Source organism: Oryza brachyantha, chromosome 1 (genome assembly GCF_000231095.2).
Source record: "Oryza brachyantha chromosome 1, ObraRS2, whole genome shotgun sequence".
NCBI lineage: Eukaryota > Viridiplantae > Streptophyta > Magnoliopsida > Poales > Poaceae > Oryza > Oryza brachyantha.
This window is the reverse complement of record NC_023163.2, coordinates 28,407,462-28,429,055: the sequence shown is the minus strand read 5'-3', so window position 1 is coordinate 28,429,055 and position 21,594 is coordinate 28,407,462. Positions and strand designations below refer to the sequence as shown.

The 21,594-nt window shown below is 43.1% G+C and overlaps 4 protein-coding genes across 8 annotated transcripts; 2 read left to right on the top strand and 2 right to left on the bottom strand.

The window, feature by feature from the left end:
• Positions 1–3,234: 3,234 nt before the first annotated feature.
• LOC102721034 (WD repeat-containing protein ATCSA-1-like) lies at positions 3,235–7,316 on the bottom strand. Of its 4 annotated transcripts, XR_001550093.2 has the most exons (12): positions 7,035–7,316; positions 5,815–6,072; positions 5,551–5,710; positions 5,288–5,463; positions 4,973–5,042; positions 4,808–4,849; positions 4,523–4,677; positions 4,351–4,440; positions 4,193–4,264; positions 3,749–4,047; positions 3,549–3,667; positions 3,235–3,447 (listed from the first exon to the last, which is right to left on the bottom strand). XR_001550093.2 is itself a non-coding variant. In XM_015836460.2 (9 exons), exons 1-9 carry the CDS (start codon positions 7,185–7,187, stop codon positions 3,988–3,990), a joined length of 1,359 nt encoding a protein of 452 aa, XP_015691946.1. In that variant the 5' UTR covers positions 7,188–7,316; the 3' UTR covers positions 3,674–3,987. The 4 variants fall into 4 exon arrangements, 1 of the variants encoding a protein (XP_015691946.1); XR_001550087.2 differs by having other exon boundaries at positions 4,808–5,042; XR_001550086.1 differs by having other exon boundaries at positions 4,808–5,042; positions 5,815–6,059; positions 7,035–7,113.
• Positions 7,317–8,851: 1,535 nt separating this feature from the next.
• LOC102720753 (protein BUD31 homolog 1) lies at positions 8,852–11,674 on the top strand. The gene is made up of 4 exons (XM_006644984.3): positions 8,852–9,102; positions 9,866–10,003; positions 10,091–10,278; positions 11,300–11,674. The coding sequence occupies exons 2-4, from the start codon at positions 9,910–9,912 to the stop codon at positions 11,453–11,455; spliced, it is 438 nt and encodes a 145-aa protein (XP_006645047.1). The 5' UTR covers positions 8,852–9,102; positions 9,866–9,909; the 3' UTR covers positions 11,456–11,674.
• A 789-nt stretch (positions 11,675–12,463) lies between these two features.
• On the top strand, positions 12,464–15,547 carry LOC102720472. Of its 2 annotated transcripts, none has more exons than XM_006644983.3 (4): positions 12,464–12,571; positions 12,666–13,105; positions 13,181–13,487; positions 13,879–15,547. In XM_006644983.3, the coding sequence occupies exons 1-4, from the start codon at positions 12,464–12,466 to the stop codon at positions 15,160–15,162; spliced, it is 2,139 nt and encodes a 712-aa protein (XP_006645046.3). In that variant the 3' UTR covers positions 15,163–15,547. The 2 variants fall into 2 exon arrangements, with proteins under 2 accessions (XP_006645046.3, XP_040383832.1); XM_040527898.1 differs by having other exon boundaries at positions 12,473–12,571; positions 13,190–13,487.
• A 421-nt stretch (positions 15,548–15,968) lies between these two features.
• Positions 15,969–21,466, bottom strand: LOC102719830 (nucleobase-ascorbate transporter 12). The gene is made up of 10 exons (XM_040519903.1): positions 20,928–21,466; positions 20,741–20,838; positions 20,481–20,651; positions 20,233–20,333; positions 19,197–19,332; positions 19,056–19,106; positions 18,664–18,951; positions 18,122–18,356; positions 17,706–17,992; positions 15,969–16,773 (listed from the first exon to the last, which is right to left on the bottom strand). The coding sequence occupies exons 1-10, from the start codon at positions 21,382–21,384 to the stop codon at positions 16,552–16,554; spliced, it is 2,046 nt and encodes a 681-aa protein (XP_040375837.1). The 5' UTR covers positions 21,385–21,466; the 3' UTR covers positions 15,969–16,551.
• Between the last annotated feature and the right edge of the window lie 128 nt (positions 21,467–21,594).

Genomic DNA, 21,594 nt, shown 5'->3' with positions numbered 1-21,594 from the left:
TACAGATACTTCGTGCGCAACTATAACGAGCAAGGGCGGATCCAGCAGGAGACTGTGGAGACTCCAGCCCCCTTACGGCGTTACACGCAGGATCCCCATAAAAAATAGGGAGAGAAGAGGGGGACAAAGAGGGAGAGATAGAAGATAACTAGACCCCTAGCCTTCGGATCATAGATCCGCCATTGATGAATAGGAGGCCATCTTCTTGGTGGCAAGCTTGCAAGCCTTACTAGTCAAGCTATTGCATTTCTCCACCATAAGTATCTGGAATATCCCGACCGCCTCGTAAGTCGTTTGTCGTTCCCAAACAGCGCAATAAACAAAAGGAAACCACACCAAAACGCAAGTAAGCATCTATAACTTGCAAGTAGTTGGCTCCTCCTCTGATCGATCTAGAGCATGATGACGGGCGCCCACATGGAGCAAACATTGCAGATCAGGTAGATAGAAGTTGACAAGTAGCCGGCGGACTCACTCGTTGAAGGATCTATTAGTGGAAGTGGCACAGAGCTCGTCGACTCCGGGTCTATGTGCATCGGAGATCGGGCGGGCAATGGAGGCGAGGAGGAAGAGGAGGGTTGGCGACCTTTACATTGTGTCCAAGTAGAGCCTTATTAGAGCCCACACGCTAGATTGCACATCCGTGGGCCGTCCTCACATATCTAGCGTAAATTTTAAAGTATCTTGATGTATTTATGTTGGATGCGTCTAGAGCAAATTAGAAAGTGTTTTGGTAGTTTCAACAAAACAGGTCCACTTTCCTAGAAAACGTCGTCTAGAACCTCGGCACATTCTTCGCACAATCACACTCTTCTCTCCCTTTAACTTCCTGCATAGTCAGGAGTGAATTTTGATTATATGTGGGGAGACAAAAATAGTTGGATAAATTGTAGGAAGTGGTAAACTATGTCTATTCAAAATATAAGTATTTCTAAAATATTTAAAATAGACTAAGTAGATATCAAAATATTTCCTTCAAGTTGCTTCGGTGATCAATTTTTTTTTAATTTATTAGGTTCTCTTACTAAGAATCAGTCCCATATTCTCGCTTTTACTTATACTTATAAACCAAATTTGAATTTTTAACTGGTAGATTTTAGGGTTTCTTGTATCATATTTTATTTTTTAGTATTGGCTTTTGGATAGCTAAGAACACGTATATAAAATTTTTATTTACAAATTTCTTTCATTTGCAAATATGTTGTTCTATTTTTTCCTGAAAAAGCCAAACTATCACGGTCAATCTGATTAGCTCCGGAATTATTGGAATAATTAAAATTATAGGAATCAGAAATTCTAATATTGTGATACAAAAGAATCCTAGAAATCCCCGTCGTTTTAAACAAGGTTGAGATCAAACCTTTATGACGTTGACTATAAAAATAACTTTTTAAAATAACTATTTTTCAGAGCCTATGTCACTATCCAAAACAGTAAGTATCATGAAAATGAGGAAATATAAAACTGGTCAGCTACCTTGTCACATATGGCATATGGCGAAGGATAGCACCCTTATCTTTTTATTTATACTTATGCTTATAAGTTAAAAATTAAATTTTTAACCTTAAGTTTGAGGGTATTAGTACTGAATTCAAAGTACACTGTCATATTGTTTATGCATTGCAACGGGATTTTATTAAGAAAATATTAGCATCTTACGAAAATAGAGTTAATAAAATGATTTGATATATAGGTTCAGGTTTTATTTAAAAAATATGAGGGAGTATGTGGTGGAATAGGGATAAATTCACCGCTGCTCACCACTACAAGCACTCTGAGTTCAAAGTACAAATATAAAAATACATGGGCACGAGCTTGGCAGTAGCGGAAAGGTCAGCGTGGACTCACTGTTCCATGCGGCTGTACCGGATCCAAGATTCACCAAACCGTATAGATACTGATACTGCTCTACATCAGAGGCATGGTTATATCTATGTAGTGAAAACCATAAATAAATTCATATTTCAAAATTTTGATTCAATTTTTGAACTCCGTGTGATTTGACACGGTAACCTTGGTGCACTGAAACTAAAAGGAAAAAAATACGAAAAAAATTGTAAAACATAGTAAAAGTCCTAGAAAATTGTGGACAAGTGGTAGATAGCTATAGAAAAAATAATGTAACATTGTATGAATATGGAGATTATTTTTTAAAGTAAAAAATAACGTCCCAACCCATGTTTTGTTTTTAAAGTTTTTTCCAATTTTGGTTAGGTCCAAAATATGAAGTAAACTTTATTATTTTCATAAAGTTTGTCCACTACACCCTCCGTCCCAAAATAAACCAATTCCTGTGTTTTTGGATTGAATTTTTGACTCTTTGTCTTATTTGAAATTTTTTTATGATTAATATTTCTATTGGTATTACATGATAAAACATGAATAGTACTTTGCATGTAACTATTTTTTTAATTTTTTAATAAATTCTTTAAATAAGACGGATGGTCAAACACTCTATAGGTAAAACTCAGGAATCTGTTTTTTCTAGGACGGAGTAATAGATAGCAATATAAATTAAGTACTACTTATAGGAATTTATCTGGATTTTAGCATATTTTTCAGAATTGAATTTGAATAAAATTCATCCAACTAAGGCACACGATTACCGTTATCATCCCACAAGGAGATCTGGCCCATGAGCTCAGCGATATCGATGGGTAGGAACTACAGATTTGGACACCACTTTTCCCCTCCCTCCCTCTCCTGGTTTGGCCCAGCACATGGCAGAGCACCTCGATCGCCCAATGGATGTATTTTCGTATCTTCATGTCTTCTTTGACAAAGCTGTCTGCAGAAAGAACGAGAATCCTAAGGGCTCTCACAGTCGAAGCAACGGCTCCCCATAGCCCTGGTTACTTTGTGGGCTGAAAAATCAGCAAAGACACGCAACCTACATGGGCCCACAGAAACTATGACTTGCCAGGGCAAGCATTTGTGCTCCTCTGACAAGGAAAGTCGCTTCTCCTATTGGTTGCGAGGAGCTTTGCAAGGGTCGGCTCACAGCTACCGTGGCATGAGTTTGCTTAGGTGGTGAGCTAAAACTACGACACACGTCAGCCGATTGTGAAAGACCTAACAAGGCCGCTCACCCCCGCCCTCCCTCCACGGTGAGGGGTGTGGCAACACATCCCCGCACTGTGAATGCACTTAGTTGCTTGTATCAACAAGCTTACCCTTTTTAAAATAAAAATTGCAACATGCTAGAAGAGCGTAGGAACCAAAGAAAATAGCGCCATGAACATCCAGAGTTCTAATATACTCGAGTATGTAAATAGTCCATAAACATTCATACACAATCCTAGCAATCCAGATACACTACCAAATGCTAACAGGTGATGGATGAAAGGCATTATGAGAGAAGCACATAAGCTGGTTGCTAGTATATAAATTGGCAGTAACACCAGTATATCAAGATCATGTGTAAGCAGCTGGCTGAAAAATTCTTGCCTGCAGGGTGGCGACACAAGGATAAGTGAAGTTGCACAGTGTGCTATATATTACTAGGAGTCGAAAATTTGACGGGCGATCTTTACACAAGTCATTGATACCTTCAAATACTAATGTGACTGTGATTTCCTTTTTCTACTGCAGCTTAGTGCTTGTGACCAGAAGCTGAACGAGATCACAAGGTGAATTCCAACAGTGCTGAACACAGAAAAGAACGGGGCTACAAGAACATAAACAATGGAGATGTTAGTATTAAATTCACAAGGAATTATTCTCTCATGACGAATTTCTAGTGTCATACCTCTTCTGTTTTCTAGAGTAGAATTTGGCAATATTTACATTTTACTTATCTGTCTCTGTCCAAGTGATATAATGTACAATTCATATGCCATGGTGATGTGAGTAATCCAAGTGATATTTCGGTGAAAAACTGCAGGATAAGTACTGTACAAAACATAGGCAATTCCCTCAAGAAAAAGAGAGAAACGAGGCTTGTGAATATCCCCTCATGTCAATGTTCTCAGTGTACACACATGATTTTTAGTCGCTCCAGTTATCTTCATCGACTACAAAATGTCTTTGCCTCATGCCATCATCTTCCTGCAGAAGTTTAGTAGTGAAAAATTAAATGCCTAAAAAATCTTATGCAATAATCTCCCACATATATGCCACACAACCTAGTGAGATTTGAATTTGATAGGCTTTAGGAAAATTCAGCAAAATGATACATCGTTAGAAACTATACCATTTCAGTAAATGCTGGAGTTGAAGGAGACCACACAAGAATTTGTCTGTCATTGCTGCCAGTATAAAGCTCCTGAATCCCAAAAAACTTGGCACTTAGCAGTGGAATAGATGCTGGAACAATCAGGCTTAATGGAGGATAATACAGGAAAGACTTACTTGTTCTTGTGCACTATAGTAGCAGCAATTAACAGGTTCATAGTGCCCACGGAATGTTTGAAATGTCATACCAGACCATAAACTGTATGCCTACATGAATATCACAATCACAGCACAAGGTGAACTTCAAAATTCAGTGTGAAAACTGAGAAGCTAAACAATGACAGCACACCTTAATGCTTGCCATGCATGGGACAAATACAAGTGATGGATCCTCAGTGACAGCTAATTGTAGTGGTTTGCTATTCTGTAATCGCATAGCTTCAAAATTGACCAAAGTATTGCAGCCTGAATCAATATCCCAAAGTCTTAAGCGAGAATCAGATCCTGAAGAGAGAGGATTACAATCATTAATCATAATACATAAAGACATAACACCAAGATAGCAACAAGCAATATTTTTTTCCAAACAACAGAAATTGAATGCTCATAGAAACAGCAATCAAATTCAATTAACCTGAGCTAAGAAGGTGCATCCCATCAGTAGTTGTTCTTAATCCTGTAACAGCACCATAATGAGCTGTTGCACGATTTTGACTGGAAGACAAACCAGGGTGCAATCTCTGTTGGACATGTCCATGTCTAGGGATTTTACTTTTGTGCGAAGAATGTAACTGCTTACTCTTGCCTGTGCTCTGCTGTGCTGAGTAGATCTTTGAAGAAGGTGAAGGTTGTAAAGAGTTCATAGGATCCTGGTTGAATGAAAAATGAGTACATTGATCAACTAGAGTGGAAGGCTGGATTTGCACATCAACCATTTCTAGGACACAATTTGTAATGCTGCAAGAGTTAGAGCATTAAACTGATCCATAGCACCTCTATATACTGACACTAATATGACAACCCTATGAATTAATAGATGTAGAAGTCAGCTTTTAGTTGAAGGCTGACAGTTTTGGAGCTGTAGCAAAAAAGTGATGGATAATAGTGATCATACCTTTTCCGAGGTGCCCTCGAGAAAAGGAGGCCGTCTTCCTAGTTGAGACCGTGACTGATCAAGAACACGAAAGCATCCAGCTCGTCTTATGTCCCAAAATCGTATTGCCCCATCACAACCACCACTCATTAAAATCCATTCACTTGAAGCAGACCACTCCAAAGACATGATACCATCTGACATGGCAGTTACCGGATAAGGTGGTACCCATACAAAAAAAAACAAGCATATTTTCATTACTGCAATAGCATGAAGAAACTAACCACGATGACCGGATAGCGTGTGGGTAAAGGCTCCAGAAGCAATGTCACATAAGCGGACCTGAACATCTGCACTTCCAGTAGCGATAAGCATATGTGTTGTTGCAATTGGGGACATTGCTACGCTGTACACTTTTCCTGGCATCTTAAAATCCATGACAACCTAGGAAAGGAAAACCATGGCAAAATCAGAACATCACACCGTGTCACCACAAAGGGGGCAAAGGAGAAAATTAAGCAATCAACAAAGTAGATATGAACACATACTTGAGCCGAATTCGTATCCCAAACTTTGACATACTGATCAAAAGAAGCTGTCATGAACAGCCCAGTGTCCACAGGATACCATATAGCCATTGATACAGCAAATTTGTGGCCATTTTCATGTTGCTTGTCCACAAGAAGAATGCTCCTGTGCTTGGCAATGAGCCCAGCTTCGTATTCAGTTGCATTCTGCACGTCGAATATAGCGATTGACCCATCTGATGCCCCTGAGAGCAGGTACCGGCTCTCTGTCAAATCAACCTGACCAGATTGTCAATTACAAACACCAGCAGGAGTAAATCACGCATTGCACATCAAACACGCAAGGTTCCATCTCTAAAGGGTGTGTTTATCAAGGCACATCAACATAGAAATGAAATTGATCTTGATAAGCATTACCAATGGGATGGTGATAGTGGTGAACGATTGTACCACACAGTAAATGCAACCAACTTTCTATGAAGAAACCATACGAGCACAAGAATCACAACCTGTGATAAAGAGCTTTTATCCAGTTTTTTTTTCCTGGAATCGGGCAAAGATATGTTTTTATGCTCTCAAAGAAGAAGAGAGACATACTCCTTCCAACTTACAAGTGCAAAGGTGTTTGTGATACCATCTGACGGATGCTTTGCCTTTATTCTAAATCTCCTACCTATTCAAGTATTCTCTGTAGCAAATTAATTTTCTAAAGTCTTCTCTACATTCGACCTTGCTTAGATAGTAATTGCATTGTATTTGGCGAATGAGTATGAATTGTATTTATCTAGTCTACAGTATTCGCTACATTTGACTTAGCTTAGATAGTAATTGTAGTGTATTTGGCGAATTCATATAAATTGTATGTAGCTAGTCTACTCTAAAAAATTTCAGGCTTGATCAGCCCACAAATTTCACGTCAATAGGTAGTGCACGCAGAAATCTGCACAACACAATGACATACAACGAGATCACGGAACCCTACCGAATTAGATTCCTCTAAGGCCGGACCACCGGCAGGCTAGCCGCGAACTATGCTACCGCCTCCGCCCTCCACCAACCAGAATGATCGGGTGGCGAACCAGTGGGAGGGATCCGAAGAAGTCCGGGGAAGGGGAACGGATGAGGGCGGAAACTGGTCGGCGTTTGGTTGGGTTGATCGGGGGTTGGAGGCATGGTGGGTGCCGCGCGGGGTAGTACTGGAACCAGGAGGCAGGGGAGGGGAGCGAGGGGAAGAAGGGGACCTGGAGGGAGTTGACGGCGCCGTTGTGCGGGGTGGCGAACTCCTTGCGGTTGGAGAGCGAGAGCGAGGCGGTGCGGCGTACCCGAGCGGCGGTCTCGAAGCGCCGTGCGCGGAGCTCCCCGCGTTCCCTCCGCCTCACCGCCTCACACCACATCCACGGCAGCGCGCTCCTCTTCTCGGCCGCAACGGCGTAGAGCCCGTTGGTGGTGGAGGACGGTACGGTACAGTGCGGGGTGTGGGGAGAGCCGAGAGCCCGTGGGAGAACCAGAGAGGAAGGAGGGGATTCTGCTTTTGCGCAGTTGCGCTTGGCTTTCCATATGTGATATGACGGCTCGGATCGTTCGGGCCAGTTCGGTTCATGCCATACGACAACATTGGTAGCCTTCGTTTAGACGTTTGATTTTTTTAAAAAAAAATTATAAAAATATCATTTATTTTGTTTATGTCTTACTTTATTATTAAAAGAGTTTTAAGCACGACTTATTATTTTTTATATTTATATTAAATTTTTAAATAAGACAAATGGTCAAACGCGGCGTCAAAATAGTTTAGATGACAAGTTCTCTAACTATTAACATACCAAAATATTTATTTATTACTCTTCTTTATATTTTATCAACCCTCGGGTAATAAAATTCCTATTAATAAATATTAAGAGTCAAGTTCGAGCTCTTGTTGTAACTCATAAGTAGCAACAACATTTCTCTTTTATATCGTATCTCTTCCATGTTACCAAAATTATTTCGATGGCTAAATTTGTTAATAAAGACGTTCGTACATAATTTTAAGGTTCTGTTTGTTTCCGCTCATAATTGTTAGTCTAAATTATTAGAAGAAAATTTAAATAAACAAATAGATTATTGTGATAGCTTATTATAGTATATAGTACTTATTACTATAATCTGCTAAGTTTATCCAAATTTTTTTCCAAACTATTTGGGTAGATAAACCCATTACCTTTAAAACTTCAAAGTAATTATATATCTTGTCATCCATTACCCAGAATAATCAAAGACATTTTAGACTTCTTGAACCCGCTAATCTAGACATTCAATAATCCAAAAAATACATTATTTTTATATTATAATAATTTAGCTAGTAATCTGACCCAATAATCTAAATTGCAATATTGTAAGTGGAAACAAACTAGGCCCAAAATTTCAATAGGATTACGTCCTTTCAATCAACTAAAGTGGTAAGAAATGGCCTAAAATTCAAATAGCTAGCAAGTATTATTCAAAACTACCCAATACTCCCTCCGTTTCCCAGTGCAGGACTTTCTCAATTTATCTAGATTCACATAAATGCTAAGAATATATATATATATATATATATATATATATATATATATAAATAACACATTTATCAATTGATAGATTTATGTAAGGCTTTACAATATAAAAAAGAGTTAGTAATAGTTAGGGAGAGAATTGGTCTCAATAAAAAAATCCTAGAATTTTCGTGTATAAATTTTCTGTTTTTGAATCTTTCGTGTAGTATTAAATCTGTGTTCTTTGTTAGTAAGTAACCGGTGTAAAAACGTATCACGGGATTAACATATCATTAATTAATTATTAGATTAATATGGTTTTTAAAGTGATTTTTCTATATAAAATTTTTATTAAAAATATACCGTTTAACGGTTTACGTTACGTGCACAAAAAGGAATTTGGGTTATTAGTCAAGTAAACGAAAGTATGTCTAAAAAGAAACGGTGCAAAGAAAATAAAATTGCTAGAATGTTTTATACCCGCACCCTGCACCTGTCGAATTGGGCTGTTTTGGCAGGCCCCGGCCGTAGGAGCGAATACTAGGGGTGGAAGTTGTCAAACCGACATTGCTCCTCTCGAAAACAAAAGGAGAAAAAGAAAAAGAATTCGGATAAAGGTCGAAACCTCGATTCCAAGCTCTAAAGTCTAAACCCGTCTCCGGTCTCCCCTCCGGCCGTCTCGCCCGACCGGAGCGCAGCGCAGGCCAGGCGGGCGGACGACGTGCGCCCCTCGGGATCGCCGCTCCCCCCGCGCGCCAAAGTTTCCGTCCGGCGACTGCAAGGCCGCCCAAGCCAAGAGGTTATTTTTCCGCTCCATGATTCCGCTTTTTTTTTCCCCTGAAGATGATTCGCTCTATTCGTCTCCTCCTTGGGCGTGTAGTTGTTTAATTTGGCGCGGGATCTCGTGGATGTGGTTATTGGGACGGAATTTAGGGTTTAGGCAACTGTTTCGCCGATTTGTATGCTCGTATCGATTAGTTCTATAGACGTTAGGCCGTCGAATCGCCGATTCGCGACGAGTACGACTTGTTATACATCTTTGCACTTGGAAATTAGGTCTAGACTGGGACTGCACGATGCAGTAAAGACGAAAACGCATCGTTCTTTTTTTTTAGAGATTAGAGAGAAGGGTATTTTTACCCGGCCTCTGTATCCAACCGGATATATGCGGCCAAATTTTTAAATTTGGGAACTTAGCCAAGCAGGGGACTTGGCCCCTCAAATACCTAACCTGAAACTCATGCTCCTATGGAGATTTAAACTCAGATCCTTGGGTGCTACTCAGGCACTGCATCGTTCTAACCTATGTAAAACATGTCACTTGACACTTGTATTCAGTACAGTTTCCTTGTGGTGAGATATCTGGTTGGTGTACTACAAAATGGTCCTTCGCGGCACGCTAGCATATCTAATAGAAGTCCTTCAATCTGTGGCTAAATTTTATGTAGTAATAGTGTGCTATGTGTAGTTTCCACTACATTGCTATTGTTCTTCGAGTTCCACAGGACAGCCTGACCATGTAAATGCTCATTGTGAATCTTACACCTACTATTTGTCCTCAGGGGTTTCTTTGCTGGCCTTAGCCCTTGACTTTCCCTGAGACAGCATGCCTAAAATAAAGACAAGCCGTGTCAAATATCCAGAAGGATGGGAACTTATTGAACCAACAATCCGTGATTTGGATGCCAAGATGAGGGAAGGTATGTACATATGCTCCACTTTAAGATGTTTATTGATACTTCCGCAGCTGAAAATGACACATGATCTAATATGATCTACTCATGCAGCTGAAAATGACACACATGATGGGAAGAGAAAGTGTGAAGCCCTCTGGCCAATTTTCCGTATTTCCCATCAAAGAAGTCGGTACATATATGATCTTTATTATAGAAGGAAAGAAATATCAAAAGAGTTGTACGAGTTTTGCCTGGACCAGGGTTATGCAGACCGTAATTTGATTGCAAAGTGGAAAAAGGTTAGTATTAGCTCCATGATTTGCAAGTGCACATCATTCCTTTTACTTTGTACTAGCTTAGTCCCTGGATACATTGTTAATTTTCTCACATTTTTCCCATGCTTGTCAACTTAACTGCTTGCCTTGAAATCTTGAATCATACTTCTTTTACTTGTACCATGAAAAAAAAAACATTTTGAGATATCTTATTTTGTCGTTGATACACCCCATAAGCTAAACTAACTGCATCTTCCTATGATTCGTTTCAGTAAATATTTCTTGCAGTAAATCCATTATTATATCGAGCTAAGCAATCACAAATTGATCCAGATTGACATGACCATCATTAATATTGTTTAGAATCTAATCAATCTTTATGAACTCAAGTCCCCTTAAATTAATAGCTGGATGTCAAGTTGAGTAGTGCATTATTGGATTTCATGCAATGAGACAGGAAATAGTGAAACAATGTAGCATGAGCCTTTTCACTTCACTTCCAAAATCCTTTTTTCATGGTACTCCCATAATTGAATATCTAGTTTGTAAAGTCCCATTAGTTACTCATGCTGCATTGTTTCATTATTTCCTGTGTTCCTTCTGCCGGTTTAGTTTCAAAAAATTATATCCCCCTGTTTTAGTGGCATACTAGCAGCAGATGTAATGTAACCGGAAACCAAATCATGGATAGACTTCTAGCACTCAATGATATAATTTATCTAACTATAGTGTTCTGGAGTCTGGACATCTGATATAAGTAGGCAGATTTGGGAGGGATGCAATTTATGTTCCATATTACTTACTGTAGACTTGATTAGTTGTCTTCTTGAAGAACAGTTAACTAGGAGCCTAAATTGCCTTTAAAAATATTATGTGATATGTATGGTTCTTAAATTATATCAATAGGTTCAACTGTTAAAATTTTCAGTCACTTTATAAATAGATATGCAAAAGCTAAAGATTTATATTGCCTTTTAGCCACAAGAGTTCGTTAGACATTCTTATATCAAATCTAACATCGTTTCTTCTTTTTGTGTGTTTTCAGCCAGGTTATGAGCGCCTTTGCTGTCTTCGATGTATACAGACACGAGACCACAACTTTGCAACTACTTGTGTCTGCCGGGTCCCCAAGCATCTCAGGGAGGAGAAGGTTATAGAATGTGTTCACTGCGGATGCAGGGGCTGTGCCAGCGGTGACTGATATTGTCATTATCTTGTTGGTTGGTGAATCTTTCAAACTAATCACATAATATGTTTCGTGAACGCAATTTCGGACAAAAACAAGCACCTTGTAATCAGTTTGGCGGAAATGTGTTTTGTAAACCTGCCTATCGGGTATGACATTACTTCAATACTGGTACTACCTGAGAATGTGGTTTCGGTAGGCATTAATCTACCATGCAGAGTCGTTGCTTTGTCATCGGTCTAAGTTTTTTTTAATAGAAACATGTGTGACTCGATGCCAATTACGCATGGCCTTTGAAGACGTATTGTTATGTACGATGAGCTGACTTAGCTTTGAATGACCTTATCGAAACCGTTGCAAGAGCCAAATGTTTCCGTGCGGGCATCTCCACAAGTTAAAAAGTTCGAGATCCAAGCAGAAAGATTCCAATCAAGGACAGCCTGCGATCTCGCCATTTCTGGAGTGCCAGTAGCAAGAGCGGTCGAGTGGTTTTGCTGGCTCCGTCGCGTGGCGCGAACATGGCAGGCTGTACCACGTTTACTACCCTTGTCCTGGACGAATTCACCCCATAAACAAGTGCTACTGGAGTTCATGTACACTATAACTGTCATGATTTTGTAAGATGCCAATATGCCACTGGACCCGGACAGGGCAGAGAAGGCACACAGATCAGTCGATCAGTTAGGTGAGGCATCGCCGTTCTCCCTTGAAAATGGACGGCGCAGCTTAGCTAACTACACCGTTGAGGTGGGCTCGTCAGCCCGTGGCCCTAGTCTAACGGGGCGCATGTGTCGCGCGTACTCTTTCTTTGGCCTGGCTGTCGGTGCGCCCGCGGGCGCGGCTACGACGCTCCGCTGCGTGCGCCGTGCGCGCCTCACGGGGAACCAAGCCGTTTTTAATACGCGGCCGGTCAAGCCACACCGGCGGCATGTGACGGTGCGCGAGCGCGTACGTACGCAGCAGCGTCACCGCTTCATCACAGCGGCTTGTGCTCGCGCGCGCGCGCGCTGGGGGCGGGGACGCATGGCGGACTCCACGGCCATGACCGTCGACTTCCTCCGCGCGCGGCTGCTCTCCGAGCGGTCCGTCTCCCGTGCCGCCAAGGAGCGCGCCGACCAGCTCGCCAAGAAGGTGAGCCATACTCCACCGCGCGTCCACGGCCCACTCGCCATGTCGATCTCTGTCTGTTTGTTGTGCCATTGATTACTAAGTGTGCTGGCTTTAGGTTGCGGACCTGGAGGAGCAGGTCCGGGCGGTGACGGCGCAGAGGCGGCAGGCTGAGCGGGCGGCGACGGAGGTGCTGGCCATTCTGGAGTCCCAAGGGTTCGGTGGCCACCTCTCCGACGTGCTCGACTCGGGCTCCGATCACGATGGCGAGGATGATGACGATGACGACCCACGCGAGGCGAGGAGCGACGGCGACACGGCCGGCTCCCGCGGGGAGGAGAAGACAGCGGCGCCGGCGCAGGGTGAAGCGGAGGACGCGCTGTCCGGGACGGCCCGGCCCGGCGGGCTGTCGTGGAAAGGCCGCAGCGTGAGCCCGCGCAAGGCGAGGCAGCTCAAGCAGAAGCACCGGAGGAGCTACTTCTACCTCCTCTCCTCCGATCCCTCGCCCAAGTACCGGATGGGGCAGTCCTGCCGGAAGAACAAACGCAAGGAGCTCAGGTCCGTCACTCCATGTACGCCAGCTAGCTTCCACCATTGTTTGTGGAATTCTAACATCCCCGCGGTTCTGCTTAGCAATGGCAGGTCGACGCCACCGGAAGAGGAGAGCGGCGACGTCGCAGAACTCGCGGGGAGCCAGAAGGGGCAGCAAGATGGATCGGATTGCACCGACTATGGCCAGCCTGACGTGGACGGCGTGGTGGGCGGAGATGACCGGAGCTCAGCGGACGTTGGTGGCCAGTATGTGATCAGGTACGAGAAGGACGGCGAGATGGAGAGGGTGCTCGAGAGGCAGGCCGAGCTGATCGGCCAGTATGAGGCGGAGGAAGAAGCTCAGAGGCAGTGGGAGAAGCAGTTCAACGAGAACCGGAGCTCAACCAAGGTGAGCAACCAAACACAGAAACAGTGCTCTTAGTTGTGATATCAAATTATTTTTAGCTTTGAGAAAATGTTTCACATGAATAAACGTCTGCAGTACACGTGTGTACAGGCAGCAGCAAAATAATCTCATAACTTGGTACCCTCAACTACGCCAGAGAGAGTCAACTTCCGTTGACTTCCACATGCTACCAAAATTAGTGCACATGCAGAACAAAAATATGTACCAACTTGACAGCTACAAATGATTTGCTCTTTCAAAACGCATTTGTTTATAACAAAAGACACTGGAGAATGCAATGCAGAGTCTAATTAGTATGATGCGTGAAACTTGGCTGCTTTGGTTCAAAATTTGACATTTTATCCATACTTGTTTGATGTCTTTGGATCTCCAGGGTCATAATAAGATGTGCCAAATTGAAAATGGTTGGAAGCAGAGCAAAGAACATGCTAGGATCGCGGATAAAGCGGTACATTGCAACGAAGAGGCAAAATCAAGCGTTAAAAATCTCGTCAGCGCCAGTAACAACCGCTCTGCTGGCCGTCTGTCGAATGGTTCCCTTTCTGAATCACCCCAAAACACGTCAGGACAGCAATCTGCTGCCGACCAACGTGACGCACACGAGGAGCATCAAAACTGTCATGCACAGTCTCAAGGAAGCTCCAATGGCGTCGGCGCAACGACAGGGAAGAATAAAGACCAAGGAAACGAGAGTCCAGACGGTTGTTCAAGCTACTGTGCCATCAAAGCGCTATCAGATGGGAGCCCGTCAACCAGCGACACCGCTCTGAACAGCAAGGTCTCTGACTGGAGCCCGTCACGCTTCCATGACCATGGCGACAACCAGCTCTTCGCACGGCCAGATCAACAGCCAAGAAGCAACGTGGACATAGAGAGTGTTCTACAAGCTCTTCAGCTTGCAAGGATTTCCCTGAGCCAGAAGCTGAGCAAGCCAGTTCCACCCAGCCAGGTGACTCTGGCGCTTCCGGCACCAGGTGATGACGACCATACAGAAGAAGACGGCTACTCCCCTGTCGACGAAGAGTTCAATTCTGCTAGAGATGAACTCTGCAGCTCGAGCCCGTCTCGTGATCAGGAGATACTGGCTCTCCCTGCACCAGAGGATTACCATGAAAGGGATGATTGGCCGGTCAATGACGCCACCATTTCGGTGCCGTCAGAAGAACAGGTCAGTTCAAGCCCACACCGGCAGGAGATCCTGGCTCTCCCAGCTCCAGGAGATGCTTGCCACAGCGAGATAGTGGATGACATCAAGATACCTATCTGCACTGCCGGCTTGTTCCGGTTGCCAACAGACTCATTTCCTAAGGACGAGATGCTCTCAAGCTGCAGCAAATATGGTTCAGAGCTCAATCTGGGACCAACTGCAGCTCCTCGCAAGAACGCCTTCGCGAGCAACGCTGACGCTCGTATCACAGTAGCTCCGTCAGTGATCAGAGATGATCATGGCTTTTCAGCGAAGCAATGTTACGATCCACACGATTCTGTGCTGCTCTCTGTGCCTACTTCTGGTAGGTGTAGCACTCGAAGTTCAGATTTCACCATAGGAATTCCAGGACTTGCCGAAGACTATAGGAAGGGGAGATCCCTTTCAGATGCAGACTTGTTCATGCAGCGTGGCTGCGATTACACTGTTTCTAATAAGTGGATGCTGTAGCTATTTGTAACATGCATGAATTTGTTCTCTTTGCTTTACTAGTAGTTAAGGAGCACTCTCTTTGCTTTACTAGTAGTTAAGGAGCACTGATCATGGACAATTGCTCATGGGTGCATATCCTTTGTGAAAAGATGCTCGACATTAGGTGAGATTTGTCTTTGACCAAAACATAGGAAGTGCCACCACTTTTCGGCCGACTGGTATGTTCAAGTGCATTTGCTAACTCGCAGCCTTGCAGGTCACAAGGAAGCAGTAGCCTTGCGCCATTGGATGGCCTGTGGCTAACCATTTATCCTGGGTTCCCAGTTCTTGTCCATTATTTATGCCGCGTGCCCGGCACTCATGATAGCGGAGTGTTGCTTCGGAATCAAACTTTGCGATACATTTTTCTCCCCAAGTGAATTTTTATGATAATGTTTCGCATGCTGTGCTGCATCTGGTGTCCACCGGCATCATTACCTTGACGCACGTGCATCATTACCTTGACGTCTCGTACCTCGTACGTGCTCGCTCACATGCTGTACATGCTAGTAGTTCATTTGAGCCGTGCACGCAGCTAGCCGTAGACAGGCAACAGCATCGGACGGAAAGTCGCCCGGTGCCGCCGTGCCCGGCACGGCCGTTCCATGTGAAAGTCATTGTCAGCCTCGTCATCGGCACAGGCCGGTGGCGAGGTCCAGTGTCACAGGCCTCTAGAGTGCCGCAGTGGTCTCAGAACTGGGCTACATGTGGTTACGGCGGAACCAACAAGTCAGCCAGCCATGATGTTCAGCAAGGAACCAGAGTTGAGTACGGATTGAGTGGAAGAGAAATGGCCCCATAACATTAGACTTTTGATTCCTGCCCTTACTTCAGAGTTCAGACAGAGAGATTTACATGCTTGACAGTTGACATTGATGCCAGCCTTGAGCACTACGATGCTGAGATGCAAAATCAGAAGGAAAACCTGGCACAGTGAAAACCACGACCACTAGTAGCCAAGTAATCTCCCATTAAAATGTTGAAAATAAGACCGTTAAATCAACTAAGCACAGCTCAAGTTTAGCTCAGATCATTCACCGCCTGTACAAATAGATATCCCTAACGCCAATTAAATAGTACCAGGAGAAGAGCAAAATCTGTAAGTGATGACAAAAGGTGGTCCGAAAAAATGTTGGGAACCCCTGATGCATCTAGCATCTGCATCAGGGCAAGACAACTAACCTAGAGAGCAATTCAGGATATACACTCGATACCTTGGTTGAAAAAGGTTGGGAAACAGTCGGTCATGATTCGTGACTGTCTCTTTCACTTGACTTGAGATTTTGCACAGTAACCATCTTCATTCTCTGAAGCTGCAGAATATTTGTTGTGCAGTTGACCAAGGCTACGAACCACTCCAAAACTATGCTATAGACCAATGCATTTCACCCACCTGAATGCATGTCCAATCTTAAAAGGAAGTTCATAGTCTTTCATGAAAGCTGATTCTCGCCTTGCCGCTTCTGCCTCTGACCATACATACACCCCTCGCTCTTGGCGACCACCAGGGACAGTATTGTCAAGAACAAGAGCAACCAAAAATGCAACGACCATGTTGAGCGACAGTAACGTGTTGAGAACATAGTTAACCTGAGAGCAAGGAAACAATGTAATTGCAAATCAAATAGTTAACATGAACATGATCACGAAAATATTGCCATCTTTTATGAATTACTGTCAGTCTTCACAAACAGAATGAGAACAGTTTTTATATGGTGCAGACGTACCTATGCATGGAACTAAAAGGCAATATATCATCCATGTGAATGGAGTTGAACATATCATGGCATGGTATATAAGAATGAAGCAATCGTGTCCTTTGTTAATGGGGAAACTTTACTAGAACCATATCTAAGTTTTGGCACTCAGCTCAAGCACTTGTCCTCCACAAAGTTAGCTAATCACAAGTTGCAAGCTATATATAATTTCAGATTTTCTAAATTTGACTATTTTCCCAGAATATGTCTTGTTTTTACCAGTTCTTTATTACTCCAGTTGTACAATATAGTTTTTGTAAATGTTCCAGATACTTCAACAAGACACCTTCCAACAAATCATTACTGAAAAGAAACCAGATTTTTCTTGTAGCAGGAGAGCAGCACCAAGCTTTGCATTTGATAGTAGATTTCAGTTGAAGCATATTGTACCATAATAGTAGAGAACAAAAACCTATACATAATTTCAGATTTTTCTAATTCCGACTATTTTCCCAGAATATATGTCTTGTTTTTATTAGCTCTTTGTTCCTCCAGTTGTACTATATAGTTTTCTTAAATGTTCCAGATGCTTCAACAAGACACTCCCCCAACAAATTGTTACTGAAGAAACCAGATTTTTTTGGTACCAGGCAAGGAGCACCAAGATTTGCATTTGATAGTAGATTATCCATATTCATAAATAATGTGAGCACTATAAATATGTAGTTGTGCATGTCTATCACCAGCCTTTTGTTCATGAACTTCCACTGAAACTCTATATGCAAACAACACAGTGTTAGAAAAGATGAACAGTTGAGTACATACCCCAGTAGATCCAGTGTGTATAGGTCCATGAGATGCAACAATGTATGGCTGAAAGTAGGTTGGAACTGATGAGTTTGCATAAGGTTGTAACCCGTACTGTTGGAAGTATGAAGGGATTGACAAGGACAAAAACAAAGCTAGCCCTATCACAATACTATTCCTGGAGCTTCCTTTGGCACTATAACGAAGATTGGACAAACCAAGGGCACAGAGCATGGCCCACATGAAACAAAGAAGAGCAGCAACCAAAACATCAGGAATAGAAGCAATGAAGGCACCAACTTTTCCTACAGAGGAGACATACAAGAATTGTTATAGCACAAACCTGAATGCTGTCACAGTTAAATGACATCTACTCTTTCAACACTGTGCAATAGCATTTTAAAAGGAGGGAAGAAATGCAAGTAGTTGCTTACCAATAAAAGAGAGTAGTACAAGTACAATAGCACCAAATCCAACAGCCCTTCGGTTACCCATTTTAGTCACAGCAATTGTGTGTACATTCTCTGTTACTGTTGCGGACCCAACTCCTGTACCCCACAGGCCAGCTAAGACGGTGGAGACACCTTCAACACCTATGCCCCTGCTAACAACCCCAGCTGTTGGTGGTCTTGTGGCCACAAACAAAGATGATGCATGGTAGGAACCAACCTTAAGTCCAAGATGCATAAATGAATTGTCAGGAAACAGAATAATTTGGATAGTGGAGAGCATTGAATAGTTGGTTCTTGAACCCTATTCGCTGAATGTTTCAGTTCCAGGAGCTTAACAATATAATAATACAAATGTCAGTGAAGAAAACTTATGTCATGTTATGTTTAGCCCGGGGGGGGGGGGGCAATATACTTTGTAGATCATTTCCCAGTAAGTAGATTTTTTATACACGTTTATGAAAAGCAAACACATCTAAAGAAAGAAAAGAAGGCATCATCAAAGTTCAAAGCAATTTTAAACTTACTGAATCGATCGATGCAATAACAGATGCAACACACATCACAAGACCCATTTTCCAACTGAAAATCGGAGTGCCCCATTGCAATGGATATGGAAATCTCAACCAAGGTGAAGATCGCAAGGCATGTGAAGTGTCTACACGACAAGATTTCATCCTCAATGCATGCTTCCGGCAATAGGCTGATACATTGTTTGAGGTAGGAGTATTTGCATCGCAACCTCTGTAGCTATAAACTCCAGTTGCTGTTAGAACAAAAGCGACAGCCCATGTGATCCCTAGAGCAAGAGGAACCTAAGAAAGCAGTACCAAAAGTTCAGCAATTAGGATTGCAAAGCCACACTAACCACTAGCAAAGATGGAGGTATAAACTCAATAACAAGTAGCGCAAATCTTACCGCATATATTAAAAACACCCGGTAGCCAAATAACTTTATTTTTCGGAGGTACTGTCACAGAAAAATAGACAGATCATCAGTGTAAAACACTGCTTGCACATAATATTACACTGCATTTAACAAGTTTTACTGCATACTGACCAGTGCAAACATAACAACCATCAATATTTGTAATATGCCCATCTCTATACATGACCCTACTTTAGTGAAGCCGTAACTGAAAAATGAAAGTCCAACAGCTGCAACAGTTGGTGAGATGACAACTGGATTTATCAACCTGAAACAGAGGTCGTTAATGATAAAATGCTCAGTAAAGCTGGATGGCACAGACAAAGCAGCTTCGGCCCTGTTTCTTTCATCTTGAGATTATTATAATCCAGATTATTAGGAGTAAACTAAAAGAAACAGACAACTTATTGAAGTAGCTTATTATAATCTGGAGCCTAGCTTATTATAATCTGATAAGCTCATTTAGGTAAGCTTTTTCTAGATTATTGGGTAAAAAATTACCCACCATGCAACTCCACTCCCTCTTTAAACTTGCAAACCCAATAATCTAGGCTCTAATAATCTAGAAAAGAAACAACTCACAGCTTATTCTACTACAGATTATAACAATCTAGCTTATAGTAATCTAACTCAATAATCTAGATTATAATAATCTTAAGCTGAAAGAAACAAGGCCTTAGTAATGTCTCATCGATCTGAATTTCCATCAGTTTATAAGGCATGCAAAAGTATGTTTTGTCCAAAACAATGGCTTTATGCAAAGAAACTAATTCATAACTGTGATGCTCAAAAGCGGAAAATAAGTAATAATAAGATGTTCTTTATTGTTAAGATACTATAATTGGTGTTCATTAACATCTTGTGACCACTGTTAGCGAATACCGTATTGATAAGAAAATGTTGTTCGTACACATCGCAAGCTGCGGCTATGCATAGTAATAATTGGCAGTATAGTACATATTTCTGAGCAATGTTTTTCTTGAGAATATGTTAGTGCTCAGTATGCACCATTCCATGCAAAAAATGGTTCACTAACTACCAAGTTCAATCATGTTCCCAAGGTTAAAAGAAGAAACATACTACCATATGAACCAGCCACCTGATAGCAGACAACTGGAGAAAAAGATGAATGTATTTGTATCTTATTTAAACAGCAGTGGTTGCACACCTTAGAAATAGTGTCATTAGTCCTGTATATCCTAACAGAACTTGGAATGCACCTCCTATTATGATAGCTCCCTGCAGGTGCTTCATGATGTGCTTAAAGTTCTGCAACAACATATAACATGTTAGGATCAATGATAAATGCTCTAAAAGAATGACAAAGGGATCCCTATGCCAAAGGAATCCCTACATGACAACATGTGGCATTGTATCACACCAACACAAATCAAATATGTACATATATATGCATACATTGTCATTGAGCTTGAAGAATTCAGGGGAGTTGATTATTGCAAGCGCGGGGGCAAGGTATACAAAGGATGGTCCCTGCACAAGAGGCAGCCTTGTCCCACAGAATGTGTGCAGCAATGTTGTCACCCCTGAGACAAGTAAGACCGTGGACACCACCGATGCCATATCATCCTAAGCATCCAACAGCTCATATTAAGTACTAAACCTACAAAACGAAGCATAGAGAACTGACAGCTGCTACAAATTGATGGCACGCTCACAGGTGAACCGCCCATTGCAGGAACCATCACAAGTGGGATCAGAATGATTGAGCCGAGCATGGAGATGTAATGCTGAAATCCATATACCGCCATTGGAACTGCAATACAGCGCAAAAAGTAGGAGTACTACATTAGCACATTCGTACATGATAGTGTGGATATTTAACGTCCTCATTTGAGTACTTACATACTCCAGGGTTGTCACGGAGCTCGTACTTCGCATGCGCCGGCCGCTCCGGCGCACCGTCCTCCTCCTCCAGCAGCTGCGGAAGCGGCGCCGAGGCTGCCTGCCCATTCGGCCTTCCACCATCCGAATCCCTCCTCCGAGTTCTCGCAGGGGGAGGCGGCTGCGGCTGCGGCTGTTGCTCCGCTTTCGCCGGGGTGGCGGCGGGAGGGGGCGGAAGGGCAGAGTTGGGCCGGGCCGGTGGGCCGGACTCCAGATCGGAAGGGGCCTCGGTGGGGCGAGGCAGCGAGACCTGGCCGGAGTTGGATGCAGAGGCGATGGCGACGGGCTCACCGGAGACGCGGGACTGGAAGCCCGTGCGCTTGGCCCATGAGAGGGGCTGCGCCTGCGGCTGTGGCGGCGGTGCGGGTGGCCATGGCCCGAGGCGCCCCCTGCGACCCGCGCCGGAGGAGGAAGACATGGGGGGCAGCCGGAGGCGGGGGGTCACCGCCGGCGACGGTGATTAGGGCCGGGGGAAGTGGTGGCGAGGGTTTAAGTGGGGAGCGGCGTGGGGTGGCGGAAGCAGTGAGCTGGACGCGTACTAATCCATGCGTGGGGGAAGGCGGAGGCGGAGATTTTGCAGGGTGGGGCCCACGGCGCCAGTGGACGTTATGGCGTTGTCACGATTTCT